The sequence below is a fragment of the Myotis brandtii genome, unplaced genomic scaffold, assembly GCF_000412655.1.
Source record: "Myotis brandtii unplaced genomic scaffold, ASM41265v1 scaffold456, whole genome shotgun sequence".
NCBI classification, from domain to species: domain Eukaryota; kingdom Metazoa; phylum Chordata; class Mammalia; order Chiroptera; family Vespertilionidae; genus Myotis; species Myotis brandtii.
This window is the reverse complement of record NW_005367431.1, coordinates 3,450,141-3,461,336: the sequence shown is the minus strand read 5'-3', so window position 1 is coordinate 3,461,336 and position 11,196 is coordinate 3,450,141. Positions and strand designations below refer to the sequence as shown.

At 40.9% G+C, this 11,196-nt stretch overlaps 1 protein-coding gene across 1 annotated transcript in view; it reads left to right on the top strand.

The window, feature by feature from the left end:
• Positions 1 to 3,060, top strand: part of HMGN2 (high mobility group nucleosomal binding domain 2) — a 4,193-nt gene extending 1,133 nt beyond the window's left edge. The window contains exons 2-6 of the mRNA XM_005875255.2: positions 451 to 495; positions 702 to 731; positions 1,067 to 1,117; positions 1,701 to 1,796; positions 2,201 to 3,060. Coding sequence (XP_005875317.1) covers positions 451 to 495; positions 702 to 731; positions 1,067 to 1,117; positions 1,701 to 1,796; positions 2,201 to 2,236 — 258 coding nt within the window. The 3' untranslated portion in view covers positions 2,237 to 3,060. The remainder of the gene's footprint in view (positions 1 to 450; positions 496 to 701; positions 732 to 1,066; positions 1,118 to 1,700; positions 1,797 to 2,200) is intronic.
• Positions 3,061 to 11,196: the final 8,136 nt, after the last annotated feature.

Genomic DNA, 11,196 nt, shown 5'->3' with positions numbered 1-11,196 from the left:
CTCCCGCCCTCGACGGCTGCCATGGCAACGGCGCTCGGGCCCCGCCTCCGGACGGGTTTGTTTGCACCCGCTGCAGCTGTTGCATCTGCTTCTGCCTGGTGCGGTGGCGCAGGCAGCTCGGCCCTGCGCTGCACTCCGCGCTCCAGCTCAGAGCGTTTCCCTGGGGCCACTTGGCCGAGACTCTGGGAAGGCTGAGGTTCCGACACCCTGCGAGCTTTGGGCTGGATTTGGCATGATGTGTACACAAATAAGCACGCCCACAGTTCCTAAGCACTTCGGGTATTTGCATAGGAGGCGCGGGTGCTAAACACTGACGATTTGTGTATCCTACAGAAGTTGTGTGCAAGACTTCTTTTAATTTTTTTCCTTTGGACTGTGTGAAGCTTAGTGAGTCATTAAAAATTACCTCGGAGGCTGCAGGTTTCTGAGTTTCTGTTTTGTTTTTTATAGGCAGAAGGGGATGCTAAAGGAGATAAAGCCAAGGTGAAGGACGAAGTAAGTCTTGTTTATTCTCTTTTTTTTTTGGAGTCTTACAAAGCTTTGGGCTTCTCTGGTGGTAACCATACCCTTATTCCTGAATTTGCCTAAGTAAGCTCTCTTCACATCCTATAGTCCAGAAAAGATTGGCACTAAGACTCTTGTTTTTCTTAAGTGGTTGGACTATTTTGCTAACTTTCTCATTTTTCTATTTTTTAAAATAGCCACAGAGAAGATCCGCCAGGTTATCAGCTGTAAGTATGTCTGCTTGTAAATTTTCACCTTTATTCCTGAAACTAGCTTCCCATGAGTGATGGTCGGTGGCTGGTTTTAATGAGCTGCTGCTACACTGTGGACTCTCACCCATTTGAGATTCACTGGTTGGGAAATTTTCATGGCTTATAGTCAAAGTGGAACACTCCTGATTGTTACTTGAGTGGGTTTCTGAAGATTGGACATTTTAATGGGAAGTCAGCCACAAAATCTTTATGAAGCATGGAAAATTTGCTGGTACTGTGATTTGGTTGTAGTTTGTTTTCTTTGGCTCATCATACTAATGTTGTCTTCCCCTCTCTCCTCCAAATAAAAGAAACCTGCTCCTCCAAAGCCAGAGCCCAAGCCTAAAAAGGCCCCTGCAAAGGTGAGTGGGACTGGGGACAAGGTGTTTCTAGGAGTCACATAAGGCTGAGCAGGATTTCATGTTGTTTACGGGAGATCTGCTATATAATAACTTCATCTGTTGGCACAAAGTTGAGATATATGACAAAGTTAACAGGACTGGGCCTTATAATTATGCCCTAATTGTTCACTTTCACAAAAATGAGAACTGTCCTTCAGTATCTTAATGCAGCATAATAATGGTGACTCCATTAATGGATATTCTGAATTGTTTTGATAGCTTGACTTATTCCTGAGATTTGTATATCAAGAACTATCATTAGTTTAGAAAAATTGCACTTCTTCAGTATTTAACCTCCCAAGTTTTAAGCTATCTTATGCTATCCTATTATTTATACTCAGATAAAAAATTCTATATATTTAGGACCACAGAATATTATAGATCATTTGGCCTAGTTTTGATCAGTTGTTTTATCAGTGGGGGAGGGTTTATAGTTTGTATGTTATCTTTTATAAACAATCCTGCCTTGTACAGAACTTTGTAGGCCACACATTGGTAATAAGAAATTAGGAGAAACAGCTTTTTTCTTTCTCCCGTCTTCTAGAAGGGAGAGAAGGTACGGAAAGGGAAAAAGGGGAAAGCTGATGCTAGCAAAGATGGGAATAATCCTGCAGAAAATGGAGATGCCAAAACAGACCAGGTACAACTGCTACCTCATTTGATATTTGTAACCATAGTAAAACAAAGACATATTTTTGATATTTATTTTATATATTTAAATGCCATTTAACAAAGAAAAATCAACCCAAAAAAATGAGTTTGCGTGTCACCTCTGACACACGTGTCATAGGTTCGCCATCACTGTTACAGAGTTTTGAAGCTGAGAATAACCTCAGCTCTTCTAATGCTGATTTGTTCCTTACCCTGATTTTAGCAAAGTTTCCTACCAAGCCATTCTCAAAAGAAGTACTAAGTCTCAGTTTCAGAGTATCTGAAACCTGAGCTTTGGCTGGCCCAGGAGCAAAATAATGTTATATTTGGGATATGGGTGAAGATAGTCTCAAACTCTTATGTGTTGTACTAATCTGTCTATTTTTCTTTTAGGCACAGAAAGCTGAAGGTGCTGGAGATGCCAAGTGAAGTGTGTGCATTTTTGATAACTGTGTATTTCTGGTGACTGTACAGTTTGAAATACTATTTTTTATCAAGTTTTATAAAAATGCAGAATTTTGTTTTACTTTTTTTTTTTTAAGCTATGTTGTTAGCACACAGAACACTTCATTGTTATTTTTGGGGGGAAGGACAAATAGTACTAATAGAATGTCTCCAAAGCTGGACTGACATGGGGTGGAAATACCTTTCCCTTCTAGTTTTGAGAAACTTCCTCTTGGTTCCTGGGAGGAGGGATCTCTTGATGTTGACACACATTAGCCATTGTGGCACAAACACCTTGTCGTGTGGGAAAACTAAAATTCGTTTTTCTGTCCTTTTCTCCCTCTCCACTTCAGCATAGACTTTGGCTCTCTTAAGCCCAGAGACCTATTGGGACCTGACCCAAAAAAATTGATTTCCAGTATGTTGGGCAATCTGGACTTTCCAGTGTCACTATTGAGATGGCCTCCCTCTAAAGAGCAGCAGTTCCTTTTTAGATTGTGGATCTACAGATTGATATTCTCTGCCATTTTCATTTCATTTCCTGAAAGTCAGGGTCGGCTTGTGAAAAGTTGTTAAACAACATGCTTAATGTGAAATGTCAACCCTCACTCTAAACTTTCCCTGTTCAGAGCATCAGATGAAGACTTCATTGGGTTTTATAGTGGCTTTCTGATTTTGGTAGTTCATTGAAGAAGGGAGTTTGAAGTTGTTGTATACTGTTAACGATTGTCTGACCATGTCCTGCCTGAAATACCATGATTGTTTATGAAAAGTATCTTTAATAAAGCTGGATACAGTTTGGCTTGGAATGCTGCCTCTAATCTTTTCCCATTAGTGGGGGAGCCTGGTTTCTCCAAGTCTAAGGACAGGACCATTCTGGTGTGAGGTGTAAAGGTTCCATATACAGTCAATCTATAATAGTGAACAGTTCTGTCCTGTTGACAGAATACAGTTTGAGGTGGAGTTGGGAAGATCCCAGAAGCAGTAAGTAGACAAGTAGTGCAAGGCTGGGAGCCCAGGCGTGGTTTTTGTACTTGGTTGTGCAGCATTATCTGCAGTGTACTTTCTTGGTAGATCTAAGATTTCAGCCTGATAGTTAACAGCAAAATAGCCTCTATAGTTCACATGTAAAATTTCTGTAAAATTAACGTTAATAGATCCAATTATAGTCGTGTCAGGAGAAAGTGCTTCTGTGTCTGTATACACTTGACCATAAGATTAAGGCAGATGGCAGTCTGCTTTCAAGCAGACCTTCAAGTCTTCTGTGAATTGATTAAACGCTTGTCCTTACTGGTGAATTGTAGCTCCAAAAATGAAGCCGTTAATGGAGACTGATTGCTTTAGTTTGGAGATTCTGCAGAGAACCCTTTCCTCCAGGGAAATAGGAAGTTAATCTGTTAGGAAATAGAGCTTGTAATAAATTCATCACAAATCGCCTCTTTTTTTGAGGGAATTAAGTAAATTGGACATTACGGGGGAGGGGGGGGGGCGGGAATACCTTGACATTGCTGAGTTGTTTTTCATCTGCTTAGTCAAACTGTCATACCAGTTAAGCTCTTCCTTGGTAGGTTTTCTATCTGATCTTCAGTCTTGGGACAATTGTGTAATGTAAGTTAACACCATTTTTATGGATGAGGAAACAGGCTCGGATGAAGAAACTTGTTCAAGGTTATGTGTACATCTAAAGAGTAGCGGTTATGTGTACATCTCATGAGTAGTCAGGATTCAAACCCCCAATTGTGTCAAAAATTTCTGACTTCTACTTGGGAGGCCCCTTTTGTATAAAGTATAATTTGTCCACTTAAGTAATTTTTAGCCATTTGCCTTCATTCTTGAAATAGTTCCAGGTTGTAATGATTAATTTTTATTTGGTGGGGGGGTTATTTTCCATTACAGCTGTTAGGAGTAGGGGGTTCAGTAGCTTGGTATTTGAGCAGAATTTGAGGAAATGGGGGTTACTTTATCAATATTTGTATGAGTTCAGATTCAGTAAAACGTGGTGAGCCTGTGGACTATTTTAGAAGCTCTGCTATGTGCTCATTTAATGTTTAGGTCAGTCCTATATAGATTATCCTCATTTTATAATTAAGAACCAGACTCATAATTGGCCGAGGTTAAACTCATTAGTAACCCTCTTTCTGTTACCTAGAAATTAGGTAGGGTGAGCTTAATTTTTTATATATATATTTTTATTAATTTCAGAGAGGAAGGGAGAGAGAAACATCAACGATGAGAAAGAATCATTGATCAGCTGCCTCCTGCACGCTCCACGTGGGATCGAGCCCACAACCCAGGCATGTGTCCTGACCGGGAATCGAACCGTGACCTGGTTCATAGGTTGACACTCAACCACTGAGCCAGGCCAGCTGGGCTGAGCTTAATTTTTTGTTTTCACTTCCTGGAAAATGTTTACTGATTTGACTGGCTGTCGATCACAAGAGTACCTAGGCTTAAAAACCAAGAAACCAGACATGAAAATATGGTAAGGACATTTAAGATAGCCATAATAGTATGCTCAGTGCTAGCCCTGACCTGAATTAAGTCTGGTCATAGAGAGAAAAATGTAAAAGTGGACTCCCTTCCCCTGAGCCCTGTCTCAAGCCCATTCTTACCCATCTCAGGAAGAGTCACCAGTAACCTGGGGGGGGGGGGTGGCGGAGACTTAATGAGGGTTTATCTCAAGACAAATTCTGAGGTAGGGTTGTTCTAAGGGTCTTTACAACCTGTGTCCTCTGCTACCCTCAGTATGTCCAACCACCTCACCAAGTCCGCTGCTTCAGGCCTCAGCTTGACAAAAACGTCCAGAGGCAGAAGACTTCCACTTTTTTTTCTCAAGAATAATGAACCCATCTGGTGTGGCTCCATTGGGTGTCATCCTGCATTGAAAGGCTGCTGGTTTAGTTCCCCTTCAGGGCACATGCCCCACAGCCCATCAATGTTTCTCTCTCTCCCTCCCTCCCTCCCCTAAAAAGCAATTTAAAAAATCTTACAAAAAATAATTATTTCCCAGAAGCCCCTCAGCCACCCAAGTTTCACTGGGCAGAACTGAGTTGCCTGTGTACTCCTAAACCAATCATGGCCAAAGGGATGAAAGCAGAGTCTGTTTAGGGTTCAGACTATTGGAATTAAATAAAGGAGGGACAGATGATGGGCCAGAGGGGAAGGGCTATCTTAACCCTAACTGAGTAGACAACCTTCCTGCCATGCTGGGATCCCATGCTCTCTCCAGGCCTCACCTTGTTTGGCTTCACTGCAGCATTTAGCACTGCTGAGCACAAGCCCCACCCTTTTTTAAAATTGAGCTATAATTCACACCATAAAATTCACTATTTTAAAGCAAACAGTTGAGTGGTTTTTAGTATCACCACTAATTCCAGGATATTGTCATCACTCCAAAATCCCATACAAAAAGAAAGTCCCTTGCCCTAGCCGCTTTGGCTCACTGGATAGAGCGTTGGATTGAAGGGTCCCAGGTTCAATTCCTGGTCAGGGCACATGCCCGGGTTTTGGTTCTCTGAAATCACATGTGTCTTCTCTGAAGTCAATAAAAATACATACTTTTTAATTTTTTTTAAAAAAGTCACTCTTGTCCCTCCTCCCCCCAATCCTAGGCCACTAAATCTATAATAGAAAGATTTAGTGAGATTTAGTGGCCTAGGATTGGGGGGAGGAGGGACAAGAGTTTATAGACTGGCCTTTTCTAGACATTTCATCTAAATACAGTATGTAGTCTTGTAAGTGGCTTTTTTGATTTAGCATAATGTTTTCTCATCCATGTCATACCATGTATTCCTTTTATTGCCAAATGTCTGGTAATATGGATAATACATATTTCATTTACTCATTGATCAGTTAGGTGATGGATAGTTGAGTCATTTCCACTTTTGGGGGCATTTATAAATACTATGAGTATTACATGTAATTTTCATGTGGACGTATTTTCAATTCTTGTGGTCATAGACCTCAGAGTGGAATTGCTGGGTAATAGAGTACTTCTGTGTGTAAATTTTGAGAAACTGCCAGGCCATTTTTCCACATCATTTTACATTCCCACCAGCGATATATGAGGGTTCTAATTTCTTCCTGTCATAGAGACATATTTTCTCTCCTGTTTCTTTTTTTATTAGTCATCTCAGTGGATATGAAGTAATATTTCATTGTGGTATTGATTTGTATTTCCTTAAATGACTTGGATGTTGGGCAGCTTTTCATATGCTTATTGACCATTTGTATATCTTTTTTGTTTTTTTTTTAGAACTATCAAATTCCTTGCTCATGTTTAAATTGGGTTATTTATTGTTATTGTTGAGGTACAGGAGTTTTTTATATGTTCTGGATACTAGTTCCTTATCAAATATATGTTTTTCAAGTGTTTTCACCCATTCTGTGAGTTTTCTTCACTTAATTTGATAGTGTCCTTTGACTCAACAATTCTTAATTTTTTATATGATTTTATTGATTTCAGAGAGAGGAAGGGAGAGGGGGAGTTAAAACATCAATAAGAGAAGATATATCGATTAGTTGCCTCCTGCATTCCCCCCTACTGAGGATCAATCCCCCAACCCAAGCCTGTACCTGAACTGGGAATCGAACCAGTGACCTCATGGTGCATGGGTCAACACCCAACCACTGAGCCACACCGGCCAGGCCAATTTTTAATTTTGATGAAATCCAGTTTATTTAATTTTTTGTTGCTTGTGCTTTGGTGTCATATCTAAATCCATTGCCTATCCCAGGGTCATAACAATTTATACCTATGTCTTCTAAGAGTTTTAAATAACTAGCTTTTAAATTTAAGTCTTTGAACCATTTTGAATTAGTTTTTTTATGTGGTATGCAGTAGGAGTCCAAGCATTTCCTCCTGTTAGAAACTGTTCTAGTCCTAGCCGGTTTGGCTCAGGAGCATCAGCCTGCAGACTGAAGGGTTCTGGGTTTGATTCCCAACGGGGCGTGCAGGAGGCAGCCGATCAATGATTCTCATCATGGATGTTTCTATCTCCCTCTCCCTTCGTCTCTGAAATCAATAAAAATAAATAAAAAGTATTTTTTAAAAAACTGTTCTAGACTGCTTTCTGGGCCTTCCACTTTCTAAGACATCATTTGTCTAGTTCTAGGCTCTGTGATCCTTCCTCAAATCCCTTTGAGACCCCCTTCTCTACAGTTTCTCCCTGTAATGTCACTCATTGACACATTTTCATCTCCTGCCCACATCTTGAGTTCAGTATTTCTACCAACCTGTGCAGTCCCATGCAGATGTGCCTCAGCACCCAGATTTAACATGACCAAAATGGAACCCATCTTGTTCACAAACCTGTCTCTCTGCTTTTCCTAGATCTAGTGAAAAGCACCACTACCACCCTAGTCAGTTGCAAGTGGTTAGAGGATCAGCATGCAGAGTGAAGGGTCCTGTGTTTGATTTCTGGTCAAGGGCACATACCTCAGTTGCAGGTTCAATTCCCCAAACCCTGGTCGGGGTGCAAGCAGGAGGCAACCAATCAATGTGTCTTTCTAATGTCAACGTTTCTCTCTTCCCCCCTCCCTTTCACTCCCAAAAATCAATGGAAAAAATATCCTCAGTCCTCGGCACCATTCCATCCCTCAAGCAAGAAACCTGAAAGCTACCCCAGATATCTTGTTTTTCATGATCACACATCTCTAGTGAATGCCTAAATCAGGGGTCCTCAAACTACGGCCCGTGGGCCACATGCGGCCTGCTGAAAACATTTATCCGGCCCGCCGGGTGTTTTTGCCGCCGCTGTGTGCATAGGAATTTGTTCATAGTTTTTTTTTAAACTATAGTCCGGCCCTCCAACGGTCTGAGGGACAGTGAACTGGCCCCGTTTAAAAAGTTTGAGGACCCCTGGCCTAAATCATGCTGACTTAGGGGGGAAAAATGAAAAGAATATCATGAACCTCCATGTATCACAGCCTCAGCAATTATCAACTCATGGCCAACTTTGTTTAATTTTTTAAAAATATTTGTATTGCCCCAGCTGGTTTGGCTCAGTGGATAAAGCGTTGGGCTGCGGACTAAAGGGTCCCAGGTTTGATTCCGGTCAAGGGCACGTGCCCGGGTTGCCTGTGGGTTTGATTGCAGGGGGCATGCAGGAGGCAGCCTATCAATGATTCTCATCATTGATGTTTCTATCTCTCCCTCTCCCTTCCTCTCTGAAATCAATATATATATATATACACACACACACACACACACATGCATATACACACATATATATATCAAAAAACAATTACAATAGCATTAGCATACCCAAAAAATTAATATTCCTTAATATGAAATACTCAAGTTTAATTCAAACAGGCTCTAAATAATGCAAATGCTAGTCACCATTGTCACCCCAATAAATTCAGTAAAAATTAAGAAATAGTAATAATACAAGTGGTTGCCATGTTTCTTGGAATCTCTTTGAGCTTCATCTCTGTTTCCCAGTCTGGATTTTGCTGTTATATCTCTACAGTGTCATTTAACAGGTTTCTCTATCCTTTGTATTTCTGTTCATTAAGAAGATAGATGTGCCCTAGCCGACTTGGCTCAGTGGATAGAGCGTTGGCCTGCGGACTGAAGGGTCCCAGGTTCGATTCCGGCCAAGGGCACATGCCTGGGTTGCGGGCTCGATCCCCAGTAGGGGGCATGCAGGAGGCAGCCGATCAATGATTCTCTCTCATCATTCATGTTTCTCTCCCCTCTCCCTTCCTCTCTGAAATCAATAAAGAAATATATTTAAAAAAAAAAAAGAAGGTAGATGTAATTGCATTCAGATTTAGTGGCAAAACTTTATAGTATTGTATGTTTTCATCAGGAGACACATCATGTCTGTCTCTTTTTATATGTTGCAGCCTTTGAAGCTAAATGCCTAGATCCATTAATTTATCAAAGTTTGCAAAATGTGATCTTTTAAATATTCCATTCCTTCTTCATATAATACCTGAAATACCTATAAAAGAGAAACTTTCACTCATCTGTTATTTGGTATCCAGAGTTACAGTTTACTGGGAAAGATAAATGCCCACGTCTTTTGCCAGTTTTCAAGGTAATGAGTTGGTTTACTAGCATCCTCCAAAGTGACCAGTGGATGGGTTTTTAGTGTGTTAGTATCATGATCACTGAATTAACTTTATCCTGTTTTTTAGTTCATTGTAGTCATAAAACTTAATGATGCTCAAGTTGTCCTTATTTTTGTCCAGTGGAGGCCTCTTCAAGTTGGCTTCTGAGTCCTTTTGATACAACCCTTTTGTATTTGGTAACTTCCTTGCTATCAGGTATGATAGGATGTTCCTTACTTACCTTGTACACTTCCTGCTCCAGATCTGGAGTCAAGGGGGGGGGGGGGGGGGGGGGGACCCTGGTTTCTTTTAGTCGTGAATGGCATTGGGATACCAAAATCTAGGATTTAGAATGCCCATTGCTGCTGTGTTGGTCACGTTTCTAGCCTTTTTTGGTGCACAGAGGTAGGATATGTTTTTTAAGATAAAACATCTTTTTAAACATAAAACACACTGATATTTTCTATTCAAATTCAAGACTTCAAAAATTTTTCTGAACTCTTCTCACATCTGTATATTTTCCTCAATGCTAAGAATCCCAGTTGTCATATGTATCCTGAATTATAATATTAGAACATCAAAGGTACTCCATTGTTTCATCCCATGTTACACAACAGTATCAGAATAACAAAAGGCAGGTTAAAGTTTTGTTTGCCATTCTTTTTGTTCTTGGGAGTACAGTATTTCCTACTGGGCCTGTATGCTCAATGTACTGTGACTTCAACTAACTTAGTATGGCTCCTCTCTGTGTGACTTGCTACTAACTGGGTACACATTTATGTTAACCTGTTTTTTTGGTGGGGTTTTGTTGTTAGTCCTCACCCAAGGATATTTTTCCATTGATTTTAGAGAGAGTGAATGGAAGGGAAGAAGAGAGGGGATGAGAGGGAGAGAAGTACAGTATTTCCTACTGGGCCTGTATGCTCAATGTACTGTGACTTCAACTAACTTAGTATGGCTCCTCTCTGTGTGACTTGCTACTAACTGGGTACACATTTATGTTAACCTGTTTTTTTGGTGGGGTTTTGTTGTTAGTCCTCACCCAAGGATATTTTTCCATTGATTTTAGAGAGAGTGAATGGAAGGGAAGAAGAGAGGGGATGAGAGAGGGAGAGAGAAACATCAATGCTTGAGAGACACATGGATCAGTTCCCTCCCACACATACCCCGACTGGGTCTGAGGATTGAACCTGCAACCCACATACATGCCCTTGACCAGAATAGAGCCTGAGACCCTTTGGTGCTTGAGCCAACGCCCAAGGATATTTTTCCATTGATTTTAGAGAGAGTGAATGGAAGGGAAGAAGAGAGGGGATGAGAGAGGGAGAGAGAAACATCAATGCTTGAGAGACACATGGATCAGTTCCCTCCCACACATGCCCCGACCGGGTCTAAGGATTGAACCTGCAACCCACATACATGCCCTTGACCGGAATAGAGCCTGAGACCCTTTGGTGCTTGAGCCAACACTCCAACCATTGAGCCACACTGGCCAGGGCAATTTAACCTGTGTTATTCCATTTTTAAGAATTTCTTGCGCTGGTTTAATTTTTTACTTTTTATTTCAGAGAGGAAGGGAGAAGGAGAGAAAGATAGAAACATCCATGATGAGAGAGAATCATTGATCGACTGCCTCCTGCATGCCCCCCACTGGGGATGGAGCCCACAGCCCAGACATGTGCCCTGACCTGGAATTGAACTGTGACCTCCTGGTTCATAGGTCAATGCTCAATCATGGAGCCACATCAGCTGGGCTTGTTTAATTTTAATCATGTAAAATATGGACATATTTCCAATTCTAATCTACAAAACAAGATATAGTCAAATAAATCTATTCCTATCCTTTGACTTGTTCTCTCCCAGTTAGTGACCTTTTTTTAAAAAAA